At 42.3% G+C, this 27,253-nt stretch overlaps 2 protein-coding genes across 12 annotated transcripts; one reads left to right on the top strand and one right to left on the bottom strand.

The window, feature by feature from the left end:
• The first annotated feature begins 209 nt into the window (after window positions 1–209).
• ANKRD42 (ankyrin repeat domain 42) lies at window positions 210–14,154 on the top strand. 4 transcript variants are annotated; one of them, XM_062487522.1, is made up of 12 exons: window positions 210–228; window positions 622–785; window positions 2,308–2,415; window positions 2,735–2,854; window positions 3,462–3,597; window positions 6,442–6,642; window positions 6,975–7,100; window positions 8,778–8,883; window positions 9,492–9,667; window positions 10,073–10,199; window positions 12,790–12,925; window positions 14,068–14,154. In XM_062487522.1, exons 1-12 carry the CDS (start codon window positions 210–212, stop codon window positions 14,152–14,154), a joined length of 1,506 nt encoding a protein of 501 aa, XP_062343506.1. The 4 variants fall into 4 exon arrangements, with proteins under 4 accessions (XP_062343506.1, XP_062343505.1, XP_062343504.1 ...); XM_062487521.1 differs by having other exon boundaries at window positions 12,790–12,934; XM_062487520.1 differs by lacking the exon at window positions 210–228 and having other exon boundaries at window positions 595–785.
• Window positions 8,095–25,675, bottom strand: CCDC90B (coiled-coil domain containing 90B). 8 transcript variants are annotated; one of them, XM_062487525.1, is made up of 10 exons: window positions 25,570–25,675; window positions 23,609–23,728; window positions 20,911–21,014; window positions 19,507–19,608; window positions 18,826–18,867; window positions 18,675–18,746; window positions 18,539–18,592; window positions 17,519–17,633; window positions 14,461–14,512; window positions 8,095–8,430 (listed from the first exon to the last, which is right to left on the bottom strand). In XM_062487525.1, the coding sequence occupies exons 1-10, from the start codon at window positions 25,661–25,663 to the stop codon at window positions 8,148–8,150; spliced, it is 1,038 nt and encodes a 345-aa protein (XP_062343509.1). In that variant the 5' UTR covers window positions 25,664–25,675; the 3' UTR covers window positions 8,095–8,147. The 8 variants fall into 8 exon arrangements, with proteins under 8 accessions (XP_062343509.1, XP_062343515.1, XP_062343514.1 ...); XM_062487531.1 differs by lacking the exon at window positions 25,570–25,675 and adding an exon at window positions 25,345–25,508; XM_062487529.1 differs by lacking the exon at window positions 8,095–8,430 and adding an exon at window positions 14,050–14,183 and having other exon boundaries at window positions 14,409–14,512.
• Between the last annotated feature and the right edge of the window lie 1,578 nt (window positions 25,676–27,253).

The following is a 27,253-nucleotide window of genomic DNA, read 5'->3' as shown; positions in this document are numbered from 1 at the left end:
ATATTCTTTAATATTTTTTTTACCTGGAATTGTGTAACGATGTTAACTGCTGCTACCATTTCTTCACAGGGGGAGGAGCTGAGGCACTAATACCTTGAGACCTTCAGTTTTATGCATTCTTGACTTGCTGAACAGTAGCCAATTCTTCAGCACTTGCAGCAGTGTGAAATATAATCAGAGTGCATTTGTTAGTGCATTTTGGTACCGGAATGATGACTACTGAAGAAGGTGAATATTAATTGCTTTAGGTTCCTTTCATGCTTGGCTATCTGAAGTTAGACCCCTTAGCCATTGGATCCACTTACATCTTGTATTTCTGTTTACAAGCTTTATCAAGGTATCAAGATGTTGCAAGAGGTTTTGGATATGTAATTGTTATTGTTTCCATTCATGCAGTTAATCAGTGGAAAGGCCTGAAGGGAGGACCCAGGTTATTTGATCCCATGGCCTGGTGACAGAAGACTTTTTTTTTTCTTTTACCCTACTGCTTCTACATTTGGAGTTTGATTCTGTGCCATGAATGCCAATTCTGATATTTCTTTGATTCATCACGCATTCTCTATCTCTTAAATGTTGCTGATTTAAGCAGTGGACTAATGCCCTTTTATTACTCTTCACTAGTTGTCAAGAAAAAGCAAAATTATACTAGTGTGCATGAAGCAGTGAAAGCTGGGGATGTAGAACAGCTTGCGTCGATGATAAAAAGTGGAGCCAGTATTAATGAGATGGATGTAGTTCACAAATTCACACCCTTGCAGTGTGCTGCCCACTCGGGAAGTCTGGAGGTAAAACATTACCTTAGTGTATAGGCATAGCTGGGCTTTTGTAAGTCTATGTTTACTTCTTTGTGAGAGGCTGAACACAACATTGCTTTGATCAGACTGAATCAATAATCTCTGCCTGTTTTTCTTATGAAATACATTCACCAAGAGCAGGAGTACAGGATTTTAGGTTTTATTTTTATTTTTTTCCTTCCGAGGCCCCAGGCAATTTACCTAATCAACTTTGCCATATTTTATGAAATCATTGGTTTTCTTACTCTGAGCAAAATGTGCCTTATGGCTCCCTTTCAGACTCATGACCTTCTTTTGTCTCTATTGCGTTTTCTCCTTCTCTTGAGACACCTAGAAAATCCTGTAGGATGTGTAAAATGTTCTGAAGGTGACTGAAGCAGGTGAGAAGTGACATGTAAATATGTTCATTCTGCTTGCCAATGTTCCATGTGTCATTGTCCATAAAAGTAGTCCTAATACATTTTATTTTAATAAATGAAAATGTTGAATAACAATGTAGAAATAAGCTGGTGCTTGCATCAATATTTTGAACTTTCAGATGGACTGAATTGCTGTGTTCAGCACAACATTCACCTTTTTGCAGCCTCCTTGTTCATTGTTCGTGGCACTCTAGCCTTGAAGCAGCAAGGCCATTCATGTCCCAAAAGAAAACACGTGACATTATTGCTAAACTCAAGAATTGCTAAGTACAGTGCTGCTTCTGGAATGTAGAGGCACTGTCAAGAAAATGCTAATCGTGTCAGCCCCAAAACCAGAGTGCTTACCCACCCTTTCTGCCTCTTTAAGTTCTGCCATTTTTCATGTGACTCTCCTACTTTGCAATCAGGGTGTTAGGCTTTATTGAATTATCTGTCATCTGTTTGTCACTAAGATCCTTGGCAGAAATAGTGGAGGAATCAGAGCTGTAAAATGCCCTGAAAGAAGATAATAAACCATAATAATATATAATAAAAGGTTCTAACTAGCTGTCTTTGGATAGCTTATAAAGCTTTCCATTGCAAGCAAAGATATCTGCTGGAAAAAGGTGAAACAAAACTAGGCCATGGAAGGGTGAGAAGAAATATGGGATTACATATGCCTAAGAAGCCAAATAAATTAAATGGGTCTTTAAATTTAGTACATGATACTTTTCCTGCCAGTAATTTTAACTGGAATTCATGTGAGCATGTTTGCATTGTTTTTTCCAATGCCATGTGAATACTCTCACAGAATATGTTTTAAATCTGGAAGAGTAAAATGAAAAAGTCATACTGTAACATCACTTCTAGGATCTGAATTAGTAGGCTGTTTGCACATTTTGTACTCTTGGGAGTAACCTGGAAAGTATAACTTACCCATAACTTTCTAATGCACTAACACCTGTTTAAGACGTGCTCTGGGGTCTCATATTTCCATAAGGAAGTATTCCAACACTGTTTTGAAATGTAACTATGATGGGTAAATTCTAGTTGAAATGTGCCTCAGAGACATGATGCGAACAGGTAAATAAAAAAGTCTTTGGTTTGTTGAGCAGTGCCTTCAGTGGTTGCTCTGGCACGGAGCTGACACCACGCGTGTGACCGTGAGAGGCTGGACAGTGGCTCACCTCGCGGCCATCCGAGGGCAGGATGCCTGCATGCAGGTACTGCAAATACTCACTCTCCTGCAAAAGATAGTAGGGCAGACCTTAATACTGGACAAATTCATTATGAAGATCAGCTGAGGGAGCCCCTCATGGAGCTACGAGTAGCTTGTCTCGATGTCAACACCTTCAAATTAAGGTAGTCATTTTCAAACCAGAGCACTCATTTGTGCTGTCTGTGCAAACAGATCTATCTTGTGCAATACCAGGCCCCTGAGGTCAGCCCAGAGTTACCCCGCTGGTCATCATAAACCATCCTTCTAGGAAATGTTTGCTTTTTCAGCTTGTGAAATGAACTTGTGCTTGGCATTTCTTTCAGGCCTTGTTAGTGAGCGGAGTGGACGCAGCAGCTCGGGACGAGCGCGGGTGCACGGCCTCGCACCTGGCCGCAGCCCACGGGCACTCGTACACCCTGCAGACCCTGCTGCGTGCAGGGGCGGTGAGACAGACCCCTGCCTGCACTCCCTGCACAGCCACAGCCCGGCAGCTCTTCCCAAGCAAAGCTCTCTCTCACTTGCACTGGGATTTAGGGCTGTAGATTAGTTATTGTGGGGGAATTCATTCCGTGGGTAAATTTCCATTTTATTAGATGGTGATGTACGTTTAGGGAAATGATTAAAAATGTAGAATCAGTAATGTGAGTAAATCACCTTGCACTGCGGATGTCATTAAATGAACATCAGGTACTGGGATGATGTTGATTTTTTCAGTTCTAAAAAACTTCTACAGTAAAGGAGACATAAACTAAAAAAAAAAAAAAAAATTAGTCCAGATACATATTTAAGGAATAATGACGAATACAGGTCATTATGATGATAAAAGCATGTCTAAAAATGCACCTTTTCTAAGAGTATTAAGTAAAAGCAAACACCTGTGAAAAGCACCTATCTTGAAACTGGAACTGCATATAATGCATGAACTTTGAAAAACATTATTCTGTTTGATTTAAATAATTTAACACAATCAACAGTCAATTCCCATATATAAAATTTGTTTTGTATCTAAGATTCAGAAATGAATGAATTAACCTGCTATTTTCATTTTAGGATGTAAATGTTTCAGACAGGAATGACTGGAAACCTCTTCATTATGCTGCTTTTCACGGTCGCTTGGGGTGTTTGCAGCTTCTTGTTCGATGGGGAGCGTGTGTAGATGATGTGGATAACAATGGAAACCTTCCAGGTATATCAGGATAAATCCTATGTTTTTAAACCTTTGGTTTACCGTTGTTAGGAAATACGATGATTGAGCAAATTATAACTAATTCACAGCAGCAGCATTTGCTATTTGATTCCATGCAATCCACATAGATAGTCCATTTTTCTAATGATGGGAGGATTTTTGAAATCCAGAGCATTGCTCTGTTGGTATCCCATTCACTTCCTGTTAGCTGCTGCTAGCAAGAATGAGAGCTCATGAATGCTGGGATGGGGAGCAGGCTGAACCTGACTGGGAGCAGGTGAGCAGCATTTCCTGTGTGTGTGATGGGGCTTGTGTGCCAGTGGAGGCCACAGGAGAAGGATGGGTGGAGGGGGAGGCAGTTTCAGCTGCTTTGTGCTGCTTGTTGAATTGGTGCCAGTGTAATGAGGTTCTGGTGTGTTTGCATACAAGTTTTTGTATCCCCATTGTTTCTTAACTGATTTTTGTAAAACAATTGTTTTCATTTTCCTGTGTTTTCTTCATCTTGATTTCTGGAACACTTATTTTTCTGGATTATGTGTAATTTCTTTTCATAATTATCAGTGTATTTACTTCAGCATAAAAATTTGCTAGTGACTGTTCCTTGCTTTTTGTGTTTTCTTCAGCATCCCTCTCCCTACCATACCACTGCCTCAGTATCCTCTGTAAGGTCAATGGTATTGATCTGGTCTTGGATTCTCCTTGCGTCCTTTCCCTTTTAGCATTTTCCTTCTTATGGTTTGTATCATTATTTGTTCCAAAGAGCATATGTTTTTCTCTATAACTTGTATAGAGTTATCTTTATAAATCCCTTCTTAAAATCTTTTACCCTCTGCTAAGGACTACATACGTAGGAAACAGATAGCCATGTTCTGTTTTGCAAACCCGGGTCTTGTAAAAGGATGTGAGGCTCCTGCATCCCAGCAGGAGATCTGGTGCATAAGCAATAAGGGGTCACGATGTTAGGTGCCTTGGGGGCAGCATGGAAAGCAGCTTTGTTTGCATTTGGGAACACTTCCTTGGTAACAGACTTCTGTGGTGAGAAAGTAGATGCCAGCATACTTCTGCTTAAATGCTGTGTATAAAATGGTTAGTAGAAAACTGGTTTTGTTGTATTTTGACATCTACAGAAGCTTGGTCTTCCAACCTTTGTTCTGTTTAATTTGATCATATCTTCTGAGGGAAAGAGAATAGTTTGGAACATGGCTAATAACAGATTACTAGAAGTACTGTGCAAACCAGATTGTTGTCTGCTTGTGTAAAAGGAGTGAACTTAAATTATCTTTACACACTTCAGCTTCAAGATTAGCTGAACCATGCTATAATTCTTCCTAAGAGAATACTGGAAGAAATTTTTTGAGGTTGCAGTGCCAGGTACTTGAAACTTAAAAACTGGCTGCATCTTTTGTATATTTGTGTTACAACAAAGGGTCTAACTATCCTTGCTGATTTGCTTGCTAATATTTTGGAAGAAAAAAAGTTCTGTGGCTCATTCAATGTACAGAATGGGCTGTGCTTATTAACTGAACATTTCAATTTGCATTCTCTCTGTATTCGATTTTGGGCCACATCCATGCTTCTTTAATTGCTCATTAGTCAAACCTATACTAAATATTTTTCACAGACACAATTTTTTAACTTGTGGCTTTGACAAGAGTGAATATTGGTAGTCTGATTTTATAAAAGACAAGGTGAAACACAGAGAAGTTGGGATACCAACAGATTTTAGGTATTTGAAAATGGATTCGTAAGGGTTAAGTCAGTTTTTCACTAGCTGACTTACCTTTAGCATGGTACCCTTCTTTCCCCTTCTCCCTGAGAACCTAACGCACTGACTAAAATTCAGACAATGGCAAAAGCTGAAGCTCAGATTTTAAACAATTACCTGTACAGAGGTATTGTCATCCTGCTGTAAACCCAGTATCCATAACCTTGTAGAGCAATTGTGCTCTGGAAATCTGTGGATGGTTTGGTTTGCTATAGAGATTGTGTGCCAGAAATGAAGTGACATGGGTTTTTTGGGTCCTGAGTTGTTTGTTTATTTTGAAGATAGTGAGATTCTTACCTGGAGACAAACTAATCCTTTTACCTTCAGAACATCAGCCAGCTGTTACAGAGCATTTTCTTGGAGTGATAGATCATAATGAGCATTTGTTTGGCAAGTTCTCATTAATGGGATTAGAGGTTATAACTTGTGTCAAATGAGTCAGCATGTATTTGGTACCTCTTACTTTTTTGTAGGCTCAGCACTGTAGTAATATTAAATAAGTAAAACCTCTGCATAGCCTAAAGGTCACGTGAGGAATGTACCTTAAAATATTTTGTCCAGTAAAGCACCTATCTCTGTCCTCATTTTATAGGTGGGGTAACCAAAGGTGTGATGCAGCTTGTTTGTGGTGGTACAATAGAGCCTAAAGCAGAAATGGCCTTAGCTCCTAATCAAAGACACTGCTTGCTGTCCCCCTATAAGGAGTATCCCTGGGACAGTGGGATCAGGCAGTTGCTGTTAGCAGGGATCCGTGTTCCTGGGGGAGGTGAGGCCCCAGCACTGCACTCTGAGCTAGGCCTTGCTTGGGAGTCTGTTTTGTCTCCTGCAGTGAGCTCTGCCAGGGAACCACCTTTGCAGATCCCATCCTTGGCAGCTTTACCTCCTCTGCCTAGAGCTGAATTCTGTCCTGGGTGGGAGCTGAACATCCCCAGTTAAGCTGAGGCTGCTCTTCCCATTGTGCAGTGTAGGATGGCTCATGTGCTGGTAGATGAGCCAGCTCTAACCAGTGGTGAGAGCATTGCTTTCTCAGTGGGCAGCCTGGCTCAGCTCTAACACCATTTGTTTCACTTGTGCTGTAGCACATCTGGCAGCAGTGGAAGGACACTTGCATTGCTTTAAGTTCTTGGTCAGGAAAATGGCTGGTGTTACGCACACTCTGAAAGCCAGGAATGACCATGGAGAGACTCCAAGGGACTTGGCTGAACGGTTCTACAAAGATAATATTCTGAAATATATTGATAGTATGGAAAAAGAGAAGGAACATCCAGAGACACAGGAAGGTGAGTATGGATCAAGACACACTTTAAAAAGGCATTATGTGTAAATCTGTAGAAGTACACAAAGGTGTACTTCTTGTTATTTCAGGTCTGTGAAGTTAATCTCTTAGCTGGATGAGATGCCTGTAGCCATAACCAAGACATGTTTAGTCAAGTGTCTGGTGAGCACTGCTGGTTACACAGCTGCATTTTAGCTGATTAATGAGCTTTATCCTTGCTACTTCAGAAGTGTTAATACATAAATTGCAATGAGAGAGGTGAGCCGTGAGACAAATACCAGCGTGTTCAGTAGAACTGCTGGCATCTGCTTGGAAACATGTGCATTTCATTTTCAGTTTTAGCTTTCCCAGCTCATGATGCTGCTGTCAAAGGGGACTTGTTAGTGGTTAGAAGACTGGTGAGAAGTGGAGTGGTCAGTATTAATGAGCGGGACAATAAGGGGTCCACTCTCCTGCACAAAGGTCAGTAAGTATGGTTTGTGTTTCAGCTTGCTACTATTTGTGGCTGATTTATTTACTTTGTTTTTCAAGTGGCTGCATATCAGGTTAACTTAATGAAAAACAGCATCTCATTTCTTAAGGGCCTGGAAAGGCAACCTCAAACCTGGTGTTTTGTAATGGGAGACACTTAAAAAACAATATAACCAAGCTCAAGTGAAGAAAAAAGAGCTTACAATAGAGAGAAATCAGCATCTAAATGGAAAACTAAGTAGCTCTGACATGTATTTATTTACTATTTATATATTAATATCATGTCAGCTTTGTTGGAATTAATCCTGATTTTCAGTGATGGAGAAAGAACAGATCAGGCCCATGAATTCCAGCTTTGAGTGATAAGCAAGGCTGTATTCTAGCTATAAAAGCTTTTAATTTTCACTTAATTTTATGTAAATAAATAGTTTTGTGAGTTTTTCTAATCAAACAAGATGTGGCTTTTAGAAACATGTGGCTGGCTAAGTATAAGAAGGATCTGTATTGTGGTCTGGGCCTTTATTTACTGAACACATCAGTACTGTGGGGATAAGTTGTGAAAACCACAACAAAGTCATTTGGTAGGATGCTGTGAAGAAAGGTAAACTTCTGATTGACACTTTGACATGTAGTGGAATGCTAGCATTACAGAAAAAACTGGTCCTTTTGTGTTTGGGGGTTTCACAATATTGTCTGAAAGAAGAAACAAAAGGCAAAAGAAAGAAGGAAGCATTTTATAATATGCTTTTAACACATTTCCTACATTTCTTTTTGACTAGGTATAAGTGGTAGAATTTTTAGAAACATAACTGAAGTTCTCATTAAAAAAAAAAAAATTGGGTATGTAGTGATTTTAAAATCCCACTTTCTTTTGTTGGAATGATGCTGACCTACAGTTTCATTCCCAGTATTTACATGCTGATGTTGTAATTTCATTTCCTCACCTCAGTAAGAAAGCAGATATAACAAATATTTAAAACGGAGTGCTGTCAAGAAATGGGTTTATTTTCCATTGAGAAAATCAGTGTACAGTTTCATCTAGACTTGCCAAATACCATCTTCCATAAGTGACACATTGTTCCTGGCACCAGGTGGAGGGAGCAGCGGCCATGGCACGTCATATGAGTAGGGCTGTGCTAGGGTGCTGCTGGGAGGTGCTGCCTTGAGTGTCTTCCCCAAGAAATGCTGTGCCTTTAGCTCCATCACAAAGCCCTTCTTCTCTCTTCTGAGACAGCAGCACACACCACAGACTGAGGCAGCCAGCTGTGTCTGATGCCTGGGAGCCCAAAGCCAGGAAAGATGACAGCACTTGGCTGCCAAACTGTGACATAGAGGCCTTTCTTACTAGAGCAGCAGTTATTTGTGTTTCTTGTGCTTTGTACCTGAGACTGGACAAGTTTAGTTTAGCTTGTGTCCAGCAAGAGCTGCCAGTTCATTTCTAGAACTAGAAAGAGTCACCAAACCATACTGCATCTCTTCCCCAAGACTCTGTGTACCCAAGTGATGTCAGTGTCTTGACACACAGGCTCCTCTTGAAATAGTATCTCCCATGTGGTGTCCTAGTGAACCCAATCTCTGACATGTCAAATAATGGCAAGAGGAGGACATTTTAGGTTTGAAACACTTCAGTTGTATATAATTGACTTGTGTATTCTTTCCTTCCCTTAGCTGCTGAACAGGGGCATATCCATTGCTTACAGTGGTTGGTTGAAATGGGAGCTGACCGTGACATTACAAATTATGCTGGAGAGACTCCAGAGGATGTAGCCAAGAGGTAGCAGTACATATCCTGTAGCTCTGACATTTATTTACTTACTATTTGTGTATCAATATCATGTCAGCTTTGTTTGAATTAATCCTGATTTTCAGTGATGGAGAAAGAACAGAGCAGGCCCATGGATTCCAGCTCTGAGTGATAAGCAAGGCTGTATTATACCTATAATATTGTAGCTATAAAAGGTTTTAATTTTCACTCAATTTAATTTTCTTTTTAGTGAGGTCAGACACAAAAGAGGAAGTCTAGCTCATTTGCAAGAGGACAGTTGTGAGCCTGTATACTCACAGTTTGCTGCACAAAGTAAATGAGAAGTAGCAGGGGCCAGCTGAATTTTTTACATTAATAAAAATAATGCAGAGTCTGGTAAGATTCAATATAAAAATCCTGAAAAAGGAAGAGATGCCTCTGATGTAGGAGCCATTGCCATGAGATTCCATCGAGGCAGAGCTTGTGCCATAAGAATACTACAAAAATAGGCAGATAGTTGTAGTGTGTGTACAGTGCTTCTTTTAGTCCTGAAAGCCCTCTGATAAATGGGAGCATGGACAGATTCAGAGAGTTTCTACCACACATATTTTTCCAGATTTTAACTGTTTTCTGTGCAGGTTTGGCCATCTGGCAGCTGTGGAACTTTTGACTCCAAGAACTGCAAACAATAACTGTAGTGATGAAGAACTAGATGCAAACAACGTAAAGTTTTTTGAAACACATGGGGTGGAAGGGAGTACAGATAGCAAAGAAGATTTAACCCTGGATAAAGCAGAGAAAAGTAATGCACGCCGTAAGCACTGTATTTCCATCATTCCTTGTTTGCAAAAGTTGTATCAAGACATTATAGTCCTAACTAGGACAGTTCCTGCCAACTGCTCTGATCTTTTTATACCATGAGATGGTTGACGGTATCTGTAATACTGAGCATTGAAACAAACTGTACAATATTAGAAAGCAAGCAGTAGGCAATCAGATCATAATTGTTACACCATTTTAATCCATGTTGGTGCAGCAGTGTTGGATTGCTATTTGTTTTTGACATCTGCTTGCAGTGTGGGTGTCAGGTGTAGCTCAATGTTTGCTGAGCAGTGTGATTTTTGCTCTTGTGTTTGTGAGACTATTTTCCAGACTATAGGATTCCAGCATGACTGTCTTCTCCTTGCCTTTTACCTACCTGGAGAACTGTGTCTTACAGTAAGGGCCTATCACAAGATTAAAGAACTTCAGTGGCTTCTAGAAATTGCCTACAGCAACTACAGACAGCTGGGGGGAGTAACTGAAGAGGAGAGGAAGATGAAAAAAGAAGAAAGGAAACGTGAGAAGTAAGGTCATTCTGCCCTGATAATGTTTAACTCTGTGAGGCCCATTTTAATTCCTCCTTTAAAGCTGATTTACACTCCGATTGCTTTGGCCAGTCTGTCTTTTCCACTTAGCAGCTTCAACCAGGCCAAAAGAAATTAACTGCAGCAATTTGTCTGGCCATTTCTGAACTTGTACCATCAGGATCAGCCCCACAACACAAGTGCTTTATAGTTCCATGATTCTTGTGTGAGATCATTTGTTAGGTCTTCAGGTTTTTCTGCAGATATGTGCAATAGATCTGATAGGTTCTGGCTGTTTTGTTTCCACTGAGGATGCCAAAGATACGCATGCCCTTCAGGAAATCTGAATATAGGAAATAGTCTTAGCATGGCTTTGATGGAAGTGCATATACAGCAGAGATTATTCAGAGAGCTGCTAACATTTCCGTTCATTTGCAATATATTTCTGTGCTCAAGAAAGGATTAGCTTGTATCCAGATCACAGAAAAAAGCTATTAGCAAATGTGCCCTTGCATGTGAAGCATGGCTTGTGATACCTAATTCTCAGTGTCTCCATTAAATCAAATGGTTCTGTTAGATTGGTCAGGTGATTTGATGGACACACTGTTTACATTTCAAAGAAAAGTCTATCCGAGATTTAACAATACTGCAGCCTCCAAAGACAGGCCTGTCTCCATGTCTGCCTGTCAAAGATTTGGCTACTTTCTGTTCTCGGTCTCTGTACATAACCACCTTCATAATGTGTTTGGGCCGGCCCAAACCACTGTCTTGATTTGGTCACTGAGAGGAGGCTGTCTGGGGAGCTTATATGCCATCAAGACTTAGCAGTCTGTGTGGATCTGGAGCAGGTAGTAAGTATCACAGAGAGCAGTTGTGTTTGTTTAACAGCCATGTCTGACCCAGGAGACTGAAGTCAGGATTTCTTTTGGTTTCAGATCACCCTTTGACTCGGCTTATGCTGAAAGTCCATCTTCCTTAAACTTGATATGTATACAATAGATAACAGACACCTGCATCTGAGTTACTTCTTGTAAGCTCCTTTTTCAGCTTCTTGGAGAGATGTAGGCACTTCCAAGGCATAATTTGACATGTACTTCAGGATGAGATTCATCACTTCTAGAAGTGTCTCTCCTGGTTTTAAAGGAGGAGGGTGACCAGCTCAGGTGTTGATGCTTACATGGAAAGGTCAGAGCAATCTGGTTTTAATGACGGGAAAGTCACTGTTGATTAATGACAGACATGAAAGTTCATTTTGGATAGAGCAGCTGCTCAAAGGCTAGCAGTGTCTATTAGAAGGTTCTGCTGGGGCTCTTTAAGGGGTGTTGATTTCTGTGGCATGTGTGGCTAAACTAGAAAAATTGTGAGGCTCTCTGAAGCTTTTTCACACCTGTGAAGGCTAAAAAATATGTCTAGCCCCAAACTATCCTTTTGAAAAGCAAATGGGGCTTCTCAGCATACCTGCCTACCTTTCTCAGGGCACTGATCTGTGGATAAACCCCAGAATGCTTTTTTCATAGTCCAGAAAACCTCGTTATTGATAAAATACTTAATGACAACACCATTTTGCTAGATAAAAAGCAAGGTGTTGCCACTTGGGAGGGCCACTTTTTTAGCGGATTTTAAAGATTCCTGCTTTAGTCCAGGTTTTTTGACTGTAAGAGGCCTGGTGTGAACCACTTCACAGTACTTTAACCAGGGTTCATTGCAGGAAATTGTCACCACGAGTGTGCCACACAGTTCAGGAGCTGTGGTTCTTTAATTGGAAGCATGGAAGAGGTCAGCTGTCCCCTGAGCAGTGAGCACAGGCCATTCTTGCAGTGTCAGTAAGGCTGATTGGTAGCTCAAAGGGCCTGAGTCAGGAATTCTTCACTCTGGGAAACAGGGAAACATGCTGGGTCTTGGCTGAGAGCTTTCCTGCTGTACTGTTTGAATGCACAGGGCAGATACCTTCCCTTTCCTTTTACTGATCTTCCACCCTCGTAAGCTGTGATATTCATCCTGATACAGGAGAGAGCCGGCTCAACTCCAAACTCTCAGTTTATGTGTCAGCTAAACAGTTCCAGGAATCTCAAATAATTTAGGAGCCATTGAGGGTGTGACCAGGGAGATCTTGTGCAAGTGTGTACAAACCAGTCGTGCAAAGCTGTCATCTGAGTATTCCTCATCCGCGCCTAAACCAATCAATAGGAAGGGTGTAGAAGCACCAGATGTGAATGAGAAAGCTGTGCCTGACCTTTACAGAATGCTGCCTGCCGGCTGTGTGCTTTTTCTCTTTCATGGTAACTTCGATGCTGCTTGGGCACTTTTCCCTCCCCCGCAGCTGGAGCTTGCCCGGGCTCGGTGTGTGGGCAGACGGCTCCATCTGGTGGTCCCGTCGCGCTGAGCCCCGCTGGCAGCCGAGGTGGGAAAGCTGCGGCTCGGCGCTGTCACCGAGCCTCCGGAGCCTGAGCACAGCTGGCGTGAGGCGTGCTGCGCCACTTTCTGCGTGACTGACCTGTTCCCTGGCAAAGGCACAGCACCACGTGCAGCAGGCGGGACAGGTTTGGATGTACTTCATGCTTACTCCGCTTGACTCCTTTGCTTTTGGCAGGGCTGTGCGGGAGCTGGAGGCCCAGCTGGAGTATGAGCGAGTCAGGCGGGAGAAGCTGGAGAGCCAGCTGGATGATTACCGCGCTGAGATAAGCCGGCTCCGACAGGGCCGGGGGAAAACCCGCACGGCCTCTGCTGCCTCCGCGGTGAGTGCCACACCAGCTCCCCTGGCCGTGGCACAGAAGCCACTGCCAGCTGCTCGTGTGTCTCTGTTCCCTCTGTTAGTGGGCACAGTGCTAGGAAATACTAGAGAGCATGTGCTACAGCTTTCAGCTCGGGACACTGAAGTGAGCAGGAGCCCTTGTCTGTCCTTGACAGTGTCTCTGCTGCGGAAGGATATCAGTTTCTTTCTGTACCCTGGCAGATAAGCATCATTCTTCTTCATCTTAATGTTCTCAAAGAGTGGACTGATCCTGAGTACTTCCATACTGCATATCCAGTGATTGGCAACTCTCCTTGGCTGGGACCCGGGGTCTGTGTCTCGAATGGTGCTTCAGGAGCTGTGTTGTCACCACCTAAAGGGCTACCCAGCCTGCAGGGGTGTAGAGATTGCTACCGTAGGTCCCCAGACAGGGACAGATTCAGTAATAGGGATTTGATCCACATCACAGTGTCTGGAGTCAGTCAGGCACATACTGAATGAGAGTCCAAGATCTCATAGAAAATTCATGGAGAGAATTCAGTTTGTGTGTACCGTTCCTTTCCCAAACAGCACTGGAAGTTCTCAGACAGAGGCTCTATTTTGAATTAAAAATTAAGCTCTTTTTATATAATAGAGACATAAGAGGGAAGCAACCAGTAGATGATGGTGTTTCCAATTTTTTACTTCTCACCTCTACAGGCAATAGATTATGGTGCTTCTGTTCTTTCAGAGCATTTTTTATTTCCCAGACTATTTCTACCTCTTCAGTTAATTGCTTCTGCAGTTCCTTGTTTTTGTGCTTCTTGGTGGAATCTCAGGCTGTGAATGCTAAGTGCTACAGCTCTATGGCAGAGGCCAGCTCCACTTTTTCAAGGATGTTTCTGCTTCTCAGCCTTGTGATTGCCAGGCTGGCAAACATTTTGTCTTTTGTTTTGTTTTGTTTCGTCTCCTTCTAACCAAGCTGCCTTTCTGGGACCTTCAAGTCTCACATTGCTGTGCTGCCATCCCATGCCCTGGGACTGTGCTCTGCCCTCAGCTTCAGTCTGAACACAGTATTTTCTGTGGTTACTCACAAATGTTTATTTTTACATCCTTTCAATGGTTGCTGTTTAATGGTTGCAGTATTCTTTGTTTCAGGAAATGGAGACAATGGCCAAGTCTTGCAAAGACAAAAGGAAAATGAAGCAGCAGCCAGCCTGCAGCCCAGGAGTGAGACTGCGCTGAGGAACAAACCTCAAAGGAGGGGCAGCACGCTGTGGAGGTATAAAAGCAGTATTACAGATAATGGCAGTGTTTGCATGGCCCAGCTTCACAGATGAGCTGTGGGTCTGCTCCTTTCCCTGAACTACGGTTTTAGTTCTTCAGTTCTCTGGCCTAGAAACAGGAAAGTCACAGGCCCTCACAGTTCTGAGGAAAGTTATCTCCATCCACTGGTCTATTTTGTACTACTACCCTAGGATGGGAAAAGTGCACATTACCTTCTAGTGTATTCAGTGTGGAAGCTGAATGGGAGCTGGATGGGAGAATTACCTCTCAGCTGCAGCGAGGTGCCAGGCCCCTTGATTTTCATCTTTAGTCGTTCCTAAAGAAGGCAGAAAGCAACTGCTTTGCAAGGTGCCAGATGACTTGCAGCAGTTCGTCTCAGAGTCTAACTCAGGGCCAAAGGATTTACTAAGTTATGGGGAAGCTTGTGGTAAGAAAGGGCAACCCTGACCTCTCTTCCACACCTAGAATTCATTTAATGAGTACACATACAAAAATTTTCCTGTCTGCTGTGTGCTATTGTGAAATTACTTTCCCTCTGGAACCCTCATTTTGGGACTTAATTATTTTAGTGTGTCAGTTCTGATCTGTCCTCTCCTTAGTACCAAAGAAAAGTTAATCTCTGAGAATTCAAAGATCCTGAAAAATAAAAATCCACATTTTTGTGTGCACCATGAAGGAGAGGCATGCTGACTTAATAGCATAAGCCTTGCATCAAGAGCCTAGTTCATGGTGTGTGACATGATGGTGGTGAGAAGCTGCACCAGATGAGCTAGTTCCTGTGTCACCATTAATGCTAAATTTTCATGCAGAAACTCTCAGCCAGACAGCAAATATAAGAAATTAATTTTATTTTCCTGAATGAAGAGGATAAATAATTTAATGCAGAGAATATAAGATTGGGCAGAATACCAGCAAGTTCAACTGTAAACAGAATAGAACAGCAATAAAAAAAAAAATTGCCACTAGTCAGTACTATAGTCCTTAGCCCATAAAAAGCCTAGTCTTCCTTCAAAGTTAATCCAGAAAACTTTAAAAAACATTATTTTACTAAAAGAATCAAACCAAGTATCTGCATTGGTACTCTACAAGATGGAGCTACTTCAATTTTGGAAGGCAGCCACCTGTGTTGACAACTCTTGTTGCAGAGTTGCAAGTCCTTACAAAAGGCAGAGTGGTCAGGAGGGTCAGTGTGCCCCACAGGATTACAGAAGTCTGGAGGAATGGGGAGGAGGATCACTGGCACCACTGAGATTCTGAGTAGTTCCATATTAAAAGCCAGATACTATGCCCAGAAAATATGTGCAGGTTCCTTGGCAATACTCTGCTCTGCTTGAGGGGGGAAGTTAAGAGCACTTATGTGCCCCAGGGCTGTACACAGCTGCTGGGAATGGAGGCCTTTCCCCTTGGACAAGCAAAACCAGAGACGTTCTCTCATTCTTTTGATCTCTGAGGTTACAGAAATTGCAGAAAAAACTAAATAAAATAAATCTATACAGACATTTTGTACATGAGACTTTGCATTAATGTAAATCAGTTTTCAAGGAAAAAAAAAAAGGATTCCTTAGTAAAGGCCTGGAGTGTGCTTTTACAGATGTAGATAAAAACTCCAAAGGGCCAAGCCTCAATTAATCCAAAAAGTGAGGAAAAGACTGAAGGCAAAATGCTGAACCTATGTTCAAGAGAAATTAATTTACTTGGATCAGATTAGGTATACTGAAGTCTGGTATTAGCATCCCCATCCTGGGAACTATAATTTGGGAACTGTATTCCCATTTGAGGGTATATAAAATGTCTAATATTTCCATTTTGAAAGGATCTGAGAGTGAGAATTTTCCAGAAAGAAAACAAATTTAATTCTCAAAGATATTACAAAACTTTCTGGTATAGCATAAGAAATACTTTGAAATAAATACAGTATTGAATAGGAGGCAATGAAATATTACTATTTGGCTACTTCCCCCCAGTTACTTTGCTCTTTAGTGTTTCATATTCAGAAAACGTTTTTATTATACAGGAAGAATATAAAACCAAAAAGGTGCCAAGGTTATCTACAGCACAAGTATGATTGCCAGAGTGGCGTTGTCTGGGTAGCCTTTTCTGTCTGTATTTAGTTCAGTTATTCCATGTAGATCTATTTCCAGAACCTGTAAAATCCCAGTGCTATCGCTAGGCAAGTGAACACTGAAGCTGTTAAAAAAACAACAAAGAAAGGCGATAATTAGCTGAATGCTGTTGTACCACTTTATCCATAGAGGAAATTAGATGCAAACAGATGGAAGAATGTAACAATTCCAGAGCAGAGTCTCCTAAACATCCCGGATTGCCACAGGTGTGACAGAACAATTCCAGAAACCAGCGGCTGGTCTCAGATGCCGTACCCTGCACAGCTGCAGTGCTGAGATGGGAGGCCCAGTGCAGCAGCCTGAGGAGCCACGTTTTAAGGGATGCATCCCAACAACTGCGCTGGATATCTCAGAGCATCACAGGCTACAAAGGCTTTCACTACTTCACCCAGCCACTGGAAACGGCACTGCAGGAGAGCCGGCTGCACCAGGGCTCACATTAGACATCGCAGATTTCCCACGGAACCAAAATGACAATGAATTGGAAAATGAGCTGTCAAACACGGCAGCGCTCCTGAAGCCTGACAAACTGTCCTTTGGATTTGTTACACTCCTGTTTCAATTAGTGTTAGAATAAAGCTGATTACATTTGCCTTTGAATTTACTCTCACTTCCAAATATAATGCATTACTCTCTTTTTATCCAGCTCCTACACAATAAGAACTTAACTGGTTATGTATATATTGAGAAGACTAATCTCAAACCAGACTGAAATTTGTTCTGCTTGGCAGAGGAAAGTACAAGTGAAATTTTGTGTGGAAACCCAGGGGGAGGCAGACAGGTCACTCTCAGACCAGTCCTGAATGATAGCAAACTTTCAGGCTAATGTAAATGATCTCAGCAAAACCTCTGTAGCAACTCCATCACATCAATGGCTGCTGCAGCAAGCAGAGGTACTGTCAAACTAGTTAAGGTATTTAGGTTTCCAGTAGTTTTAAAAGCATGTCCATATTTGTCCTAATCCCACTTCGGGGCACAATCCTAGTCCTACTGTGGCATGCCTCTACCTCTTCTGTGTTCTCTGTCACATTTCTTCCAGCTGGAGGAGGGAGAGAGATCTCCTCCACCCAACCCTGGCTGTCTGCTGCTACAGACATGCTAAGTTTCCTTTAGCATATACTCCTGAAAAGAATTTTAATGAAAAAGTTACATACATCCACAATCCAGTACCCGCACTCACCTCCTTGCCTGTCACATACCTGCCAAATAGCGAATGGTATCAAGTTTATTCGATTCCATGAGCGTTTTTAAGGATGCTATTTCAGTGTCAATTTTATTACTGATTTCTGAGATAATGCTGTTGGTATTTGCATCCTGAAATATTAAAAGATAGCTTATATTTGACAGTGGTCTCTAGCCACCTCAACTTTCTGAAGCTGAACTAAAATACTATGCTACCAGAAACAAGAAACAGTTTGCTACCTGTATCTGCTAAGAGACGTTAGAAGAGAGAGAACATTGCTGAAGGGATAAAGACAGAAAAAAACTCTAATGATCACAGAATCACAGACTGCTTTGGGTTGGAAGGGACCTTAAAGACCATCTAGTTCCAGCCCCCCTGCCATGGCCAGGGATACCTTCCACTAGACCAGGTTACTCAGAGCCCCTTCCAGTCTGGCCTTGAACACTGCTATGGATGAAGACCTCTCTGAGCAACCTGTGCCAGTGACTCACCACCCTCAAGACAGACTCTTGTCTCTGGTGTGCCAGTGCCTCCTAAAGGAGATAATGTACAGCACACAGAAGAGTATTCCTGCATTTTTGAAAAACAAAGGTTTAAGTATTCACAAGGCATATCACAAAAATGGAAGATATGCTGAAGATGGGACATGGTCCCTCTTCAGCCTCTTACGACTTTGCTGTCCTCCAGCAGCTTTGAGGACTTCCAGCCCTTGAACTGCTTGGTTGTAGGCACCTGCACCATCCCTGTGGTACAGCTCATCAGTTAACACTGGGAAATGGGCAGCATGATAGCTCACATCCCAGCTGTGCCAGCCTGTGACAAGGTACTTGGGAAGCGAGGGACAAGGCTTGCATGCCTCCCTCTGCTGATTGGAGTTTAGTGTGAATCCCATGGGCAACAAACACCTACAATAGCCCTGAGTGATAGAGCCTGGCCTTTTGCTTTACCACACTCATAAATGTATTAGCTTTCACCAAAGTTTGGGGTTTACATAACATGCAGTGCGTAACTATAGCCTGCTTTGTTCAATACTTACTTTCTTATGAAACTCTGTAGTTGCTTCCATCAGTTTTCTCTCCTGATCTGTAAACTGTGGATAAAAGATAAATCACAACTATAGCAACAGAAGCACAACACAGAGCTAATAAGGGCATCTTCACAGACCAACTTACCATATCTGTCACCCTGCTCCTCTCCAGGTTTATGTCTAACTTGCTGTCAGCTCGGATTTTACCGGTTTCAGTCTTTAAAACAAATTAAGATTATAAAAATGGCTATTTATTCTCCTGAAAGGGAGTCTGCAGGTACGTGCTGTTTACTTACCATTAGCTGCTGTTTAACTTGATCTAATTCAATTTTCATTTTCTAAGTGCAGAGGAGAAAAAAAAAAGATTTTTACAAATTCAGGAAACTTAACGCAACAGTGATGTTAAGTGCTATCACTGCATCCGTGCAATTATTCTTCCCCCATTTTTCCTCCCAATGGGACAATTTATTCTTGATTAAATATCCTAACTAATGTGTTCGGATGTACAGGCATATATAATCTACTGAGAATTTTGTTCAAAATAAAGGAATTATTTTGTAACAACGATGATCTTGTTATTCTGAGTCAAAAAAAGACAGCAGAGAAATACCAAAATACCATGAAGTAAAAGCAGAATGTGTCTCAATCACCAAATTAATTAAATTGTTGCAAAGGAATGCCTGACTCCTTTCCCTGCACTATATGGTTAATGGCCAGAAACTAGCAGTTACCCCTAAATAAAATTACAGAAGATGAAAAAAGGTACACATCTTATAATCCTTTACAGAAGATCAGAGCAGGTCACAGCACATGAAATATATTCTGATGTGATCTCTGAAGTTATAAATACTCTTCAATACTGATAACAGCATCCAGAATTACTTTTGCATTTAAATTTTGTTCCACAGAACCGTACATTAGGTAAAATGCAACAAATAGTGCAACTAAACTGCTTAATGAAAAATATGTATTAGTACCTCGTTCTCTGCTCTCAAGTTTGCAAATTCACTTTTCTCCAGGATGACCATATCTTTTCGAATGGAGTCCAAATGTGCCATTATCTGCTGTAAAGTTATCTCCTTTGAAAAATAAAATATGCCATTGATTATGGTGCACTCTTTCTTGCAAGTAAAGAAAAAATGTTTAGGTTTGAAATGATGAAATTAGCTACTGCAAAGCAAAAAAGTAGGGAGTCTTTCTAACAAGAACATGACAGAAACAGACAATTTCATACCAGCAACTTGTCTGAAACACTAAAAAGGTTTGTGCTTTTTCTGTTGCTTTAATACACCAACTCTGAACTTAAGCAAAAAGGCCAGAGGTATTAATCCAAATAGCAATGAAATGAAATAGACCTGAAACTACAGGTCAGTCCTGCAATGTCTTCCACTTTCAATGAACATTCAGTAGACTCAGAAGCATTAATTGTTGGTCTAAACGCAGCTTTTACTAAGCACTTCCATTTCTTGCCTATGAATTCATTGAAAGCCAAAGACTGAATGAGTACCATACTGCCAGCTTCAAAGTCTGACGGACAGAAATAAAACACTGTTAAAAAGCACTGAAAAAAACCTTCCTGGGGTTTGAACTAACAATTTCAGAATTCAACCACTATGTATAAACACAGAAAAAAAAACCAAACCAGAAAATAAAGGAAGAAACTCAGTATATTAAAATGCTGAAAGCAATACTCCTTCACCCAGCATATGGAAGTTACCCTCCCATTTAGCATGGAAAATGACACATGGCTGTGGGATTCTTCGATGCACAGTGATGGTTTTGATCATTGCTCCAGAAGGCTGTGCAAGCTGAAATTATGTGCCATTCTTCTTCAATCACTTAATGTAATTAAACTTTCATTAAAATTTGAACTGCAGCCTAATAAATTTTTATCTTACTGGCATTTACTTGTAATAAAATTGTCTAACTTATTTTTTTCCTTTAAAATCTCAGAAGACAAGAACTTCTGTTTTTGCGGTTTTCTTTCAGCAAAATGAAAACCTTTCTTTTTGGAAATCCTATTACATGCAAAGCATCCTAAAGAGAATTTGCATGTAATTGTATTAGGCAGCAACACTGTTTTTTATGGTGCAGTCAGTATTAATAATGATTATTTTAAGACATTGTGAGGCATATTAGCTCCTCAGTGTAAATGCAACCGAAGGTTTCCCAGGAGTTGTAAAAACTTTATTGTGTTCAATGAAGTAGCCAGACTTCAGTGGAAGCCGGTCAGGGCCTACAACTATCTGTTAAAATCCCAAGTGAAACTCAGGCAAAACTGGCACAGTGAGGTGTTTATGGTAATAGAGAGAGCTGCTCACTTGTGTTTTAAAGATGCAAACAGGAGCCTTTACAGCTACACAGCACAGATGAGTTTTTACCTGCTGGGCCTGTGTAACCATGTCCTTATAGACGGTGTCTAAGCTGACGTTGGACAGGGTTATCAATGCTGACACGATGGTCTGTGCTTGCTCCTTCCCAAATCCTAGGGGACAATTGACAGATGACAAGTTAGGGTGGTATTAAAAAATCTGGATGAGGAGCAAGAGATGCTCAAGTGCCACACCTAACTGCGGTGGCACATGGGAATTCACACAGTGACTGGAAACTGACAGCCAGGAGCCAGTCACTGTGACTTCAGCTAGAAAAAACAATGCTGCAAAAACCTGAAGCACAGTACCTTTTAATATACTGAAAGTCTAGACATGAAGCTGACAGAAAGACCAAATTTCTTCATACAAGATCCAACCATTCACACATATAAAAATAATTTAAAAGTTTGCCTCATAATGAATTTTCACAAACTGTTAAAGCCAAACGTACCTTGAGCTACAAAGTATGCATTCTGTAGAATAGTAACAAGTAATTCTGCATATATTGGAACTGTCTTCCACAGATTGGTACATACGCAAAACTGATTTTTAAACTGCTACATCCGTTGCATGCAGAATGAACTCATACTGGGATTTTTGCTTTCTGATGATAACAGGTACACTTTGTCTGTAGCTTGGAGTAAATATGAAGTGCTAAAGATGATGTGTGCTGAATAATGGGGGAAAAAAATTACTCTCATTTTAGCCGGATCTGGTCAAGCGCTGAGAGTTTCTGCCCTAGAGATTTATTTCCAGCAATCTGACTGATACGTTGTGTTTCAACTACCCCATTTTAAAAAGTGGCCTAAATTAACATTTAAAAATGCCTTTCAAGACACATTATTTAGAGAATTATGCCACTGCTCCCTTCTAGAATACTGGTGCTCTCCAGGTGCACTACTGGTCTACATGTCTAAAGAAGCTACACATGTTTTATGACAGCTTCCTTCCACTACAAAGTGTGACAGTATTGCTTCAGACTCTCTGAATTTCCAGGGTTACAAAAGCTCTTGCCAATTCCTTATGCTGATTTTCCTCCACAGCAAGGAATTACTCTGTTTTGTGAAAGTTTAGAAAATGAAGAAAAATTTACATAAGCAAGAGACTGGAGCCTGAAAACTGCTTAAAGCTTGGGGAAAAAACTAAAATGTCTCTCTTGCTTGTGTGGTTTTACCTATAAAGACCAGTCACTGTGCTACTCAAGTATTTGTAGAAGTTACAGAACAAATTGAACTGAGTAGCAACCAGCACCAGACAGACTTCACCCCACAAGTTCTGAAAGAATTTGAAGAAATAGCTGAATCAGTCCCTGGGACAAGTAACATTTCACAGCCTACCATGGCTACCCATAGACTGGAAAATAACAGTGCCAGTTTTTAAAAACAGTTCTAGAGAGATGCAGGGAAGTACAGGCTGTCAAGTCTGACAAGCATAAAAAAATAAACACAGCAGACTACTGTAAGCCTTTTAGCTACTAACACATATTATTATTTTTATTAGACCCAAATAGTGGAAACAGTCCTAACCTCTGACTGCACAAAGTTTCTATTGTCAACTGGGATTTTAAAATTGCTAGTCTGATGAAGGCATCATCTTAAAGCTCAGCAGGGATCAATAAAGCAAACCAAACCCTTTGAATTACTTAGGAAAAGGAACAGAGAACACAACAGACACCTTTCTTTACTATGCAAATTCATAGGACATTCAGTTGTAAAGTAATGCCAGCACTGTTCCCTGAAAACATGGAACGGAATGTGACAGAAGCAGAAAATAGTAACAGAAGGGCATAATGAATAATCAAAAAATATGGAAAACCTACTGTTTCAGGAAAAATGCAACAAGCTAGGATTCTTCTGTTTGGAAAATGATGGGGCAGTATGACAGAAGTTTGCATAATCGTGAGTGACATGAGAGATTAAGTGTTCACTCCTTCTTCCCACAGAAGAGCTGAGTGGGCATGAAATTCACCTCACAGATGCCAGATTCTGCATAAACAAAACCTGTGGATGTCTGAAGTTTGAATAGTAATCAGTTTAGAGTGGCTCAGGGACTGCATAAATTTGTGAAAAGATTTCCACTGAGGGTTACTAAAACCCCCAACTCATTGAAAATACCTCCAGACAGAAACTGGAAACTTGGAAAATACAAGGGGATGTGTGACACACATCTGCCCTGTTACAACACTCCTCTGCAGGCTCTGACTCACAGCTACTGCCAGGGCTGGATGGATCCTTTATCAGTCTTCAGCCAGCCTCACTCACAACAGAAGTGGGGGCATTGACAATGTATCACAGCACCATGCTGCTGAAAATACTTCTCATTAGGAAAAAACCCTTTAGGTACTCTTAGCAGGCTGGTAGAAGGAATTTCTTGAAGAGCTTCATTTTTGCTAAAAAAAATGCTATAAAATGTTTTGCTAAAAATCTCTAACTGTTACTGTTACTTTACATTTGCTATCTGTGTTAATATTCCTCAGCTAGAAGACACCACCTAAACGGACCTACAGCTACAAATGAGGTAAATCTAATGTCCTAGTTACTTGTGTGGCACAGCATCAGATGCTTCTCCTTCACCAACCTCCTCAAAAGGCTGCCAAAACATTTTACACCACCAGGTACCGGTACACTAGGGAAACTGACAGCACTCAAAGTCACACTACTTAATATTAAAAAGTTTTCCTTTGAATTATTTATCTGGTATCACTTACCATGGGCTTCCAGATCCTGCACTAAAGCATGGGTATCAAAAGTCACCTTCCTCTGCTCCAGGGGAGTGATATCAACTCTTCTGACATCATACGACTTCCTAATGAACGTGGCAGCAAAACCTGGAAATAACAAAACATACCTTAATCTTACCTTCATTGGCTTATCATGCAATATACTAATTTTAACTTTTTTCATCACAGAAAAGCTGCATGGATGTTGCAACAAAAAGCTGGGTTACAGCACACACCAGAAACCATCAATCCCTTTTCCACAGGGAATTTACACTAAATAGGACTTACAGGTCTCTCTTAAGTGCATTCATGTGACTGTGCAACAGACAAGCACCCTGATACAGCACAAATAAATCCCCACAGCCAGCTGTTTTATAATATTTGGGAAACAGCACTTGAATAATTTTTGTACTTATAAAACACTTTATGCAATTAAGCATTCATTGCTATTTTATTTAAATTGCTGAGCCTTAATTCCAACAGCTTTTTATTTTGTCGCAGAACAGAATATGGTTTGATTTGGAAGGGACCTTAAAGATCAACTAGTTCCAACACCCAGCCATGGACAGGGACACCTTCCACTTATCCCAGGTTGCTCAAAGCCCCATCCAACTTGGCCTTGAACACTTCCAGGGATGGGGCATCCGCAGCTTCTCTGGGCAACCTGTGCCAGTGCCTCACCACCCTCATAGGAAAGAATTTGTTCCTTGTATCTAATCCAAATCACTCATTTTCAGTGACTTGTGTGAACATAAAGCTACAATTAAAAAAAATAAATATATATATATGCATGTCTAATTTTCATGATAAATTAATTTATTGGTTCACCAGGAAAGGAGCTGGGCAGTAAAGGGATATGATGTTTGTATCTAATACCTCAGAGATTAGGTATACCTAATCTCTAAAGAGGTATTAGTTAACCTCATGTATTAGTGAAAGATCCACTCTATTTATAATGTACCTTCCCACAAGCAGGTTTCACTGCTTCTCCTACTTTTATTTCAAGCACATTTCTCTTTGCCTTATGCTTGTGTGGCTTTGTATATTACAGATTCTGTTCTGATTAATTCTTTGTTATCTAAGTAGCCCTGTTACTTCTGAATCTGCTATCTGAAACTAGATGCACTGCTGGCTCTCTGTCTTAACCAAATTATTCTGTATCTTATCCAGATCTTCACTTAAAATCTTTATATCATTTAAACAACAGGGAATTTATATTGTGCCACTACTAGATAAATCAAGTTATGTGCTACCTTACAAATACTACAAAGATTGGGCTGTAACTAAACCAGCCACAGCACTGTATTATTAATGGATTTACTAAAGATGCACTGAACGCTACATACAAGTAATGAAAACCACCTCAAAACACTGTTTGCATAGAGCTGTCACAGCTTTTAAATGCATAGCTCTCGTCTTCTAAAGGCATTGGTGGATTTTTTTCATTGGGTTGAACAGCTACATTGCACAGACGCTGTCTCAAGGGAGCTGATATTACAGTTCTGGTTGCTTGCCACGCTGCTCTTGGCCCCACTGCTCCACTCCTGCAGTCTCGACAGGACGCCCCTCTCCCAGCCCAGAGCTAAGAAAATCACTCCACAAGCCCCCACCTAAGACACCTTTCGGTGACGCCCTTCTGCACCCCCGGTAACTCCTCCCGTCCCGAACCCCACCTGATAGCCCCAGACGCCGCTCACCCGGCCGCTCCCGCCCGTGGAACTCACCCCTTGTTCCAGCCCCGAGGGAAGGCGCTCAGCGCTCCCTCACACAGCCTCAGGGACGGGCCTCACGGCCGCTCCCACACACCGAGTCCGGCCAGCGCCCTGTGCAGCCCCAGCGCCGCCCACGCACCCGGCCCGGCCTCACCCGACCCGACAGCCGCCTGCCCGCCCGGCGCGGGGGCTGCCAGCCGGCCGGAGGACCGAGCACGGCGCTGCGGCGCCTCTCACCTCTGCGAGGAGCCGGAGGCAGCCGGGCCGGGACCGGGAGCAGGAGCGGGCCGGCCCAGGCGCGGATAGCACCGCCGCTCCCGGCTCCCCTCATGGCGGCCCAGCCCTCCGCTTCCGCCGGCTCACAGCCGCTTCCGGTCGGCCCCGCGAGGCATGCTGGGTACTGTAGTCCGCGGCCTCACGGAAGGGCTCGGCCGGAGGCGGCGGCGCAGCGCCCCCGTGCGGATAGGAGGAGCCCAGCGCTCCGGCCGCCATGTCCGCCCTCAGCCGGCGCCGCGGGAGCTGCTCCGCTCTGTGACGCGCAGGGAAACCACCTTGAAGATCATCTAGTTCCAAACCCCTGACATGGGCACGGACACCTTCCACTAGAACAGTTTGCTCAAAGCCCCATCGCTGACCTTGAACACTTCCCAGGGATGGGGCATCCACAGCTTCTCTGAGCAACCTGTGCCAGAGCCTCACCACCCTCATAGTAAAGATTTTTTTCCTAATATCTAATCTAAATCCTAGTGGCTTGGGAGAACACAAAGCTATTTTTTTTTTTTTAGAATTACATACAAGTCTAATTTTAATGATGATTATATTTATTGGTTCACCAGGAAAGTAACTGGGCAGTAAAGGTATACAATGTTTGTATCTAATACCTCCGAGATACCTCCTTTGGGCAACCTGTGCCAATGACTGGCCCCCCTCCGGAAAAGAATTTGTTCTTAATATCTAATCTAAACCTGTCTTCTTCCAGTTTAAAACCCTTGCCCCATGTCCTGTTTAAAAAGCCTCTATCTTTTCATAAGCCCCCTCAAGGTGCTGGAAGGCTGCAGTGGGTTTTCCCTTAAAGCTCTTCCTGGCTGAAGGTGCCCAACTCTCAGCCTTTGTAGGAGAGGTGCTCCAGCCCTTTGCTCATCTTTGTGGCCTCCTCTAGACTTGCTCTAACAGGTCCATATCCTTCTTATGCTGGGACCCCAGAGCTGGTCACAGCACTGCAGGTGGGGTCTCATCACAGCAGAGCAGAGGGGCAGAATTCCCTCCCTCATCCTGCTGCCCACGCTGCTTTTGCTGTACACAATTGGCTTTCTGGCTGTCAGCACACGCTGCCAGGTTGTGTTCAGCTTTTTATACATGAGAGCCCCCAAGTCCTTCTCCACAGAGCTGCTGTCAGTAAGTTCCTCTCCCAGTCTGTCTCACATATGGAATTGCCCCACAAGATGCAGCCCCCTGCACTTGCTGACCTTCATGAGGTTCTCATGGGCCCACGAATCAACAGCTCCTGTGTTGCCGAGATACAGACATTAGAAACAAACCCCAGCAATAGCAACAAAGAGCTGTCACTAAGGGAGAAGAGCCGCAGATCCGCGCCCTCTCTGCAGGGTTGTTTTTGTTCAACGCTAACAATGTCACACGCAGGCTCAAGATAGCAAATGCTCCTTGAGCAGCACACGCCATCCATCCACAAAAGCTTCCCTGGCGGTGCAGAGAGGCTGAGTGCCCCAGGGTGATGATTTCCTACTTCAGACAAACAGCGAGATGGCAAACTGGGTGTTTAGAAGCTGTGATTTCTGTCAGCCGGTACCAGCAGCTGAACTCGGTCCGTTTCAGCAATACAGAGAACTGATCCGGGCATCAGGACTGCTGTTCCAGTTTGCCATAGGAGGGCAGCAGCCTACAGCCGGAGGGGCTGGCGACG

Source organism: Cinclus cinclus, chromosome 2, assembly GCF_963662255.1.
Source record: "Cinclus cinclus chromosome 2, bCinCin1.1, whole genome shotgun sequence".
NCBI lineage: Eukaryota > Metazoa > Chordata > Aves > Passeriformes > Cinclidae > Cinclus > Cinclus cinclus.
Note: the sequence above shows the minus strand (reverse complement) of the source record. Positions and strands in the feature narration are given on the sequence as shown.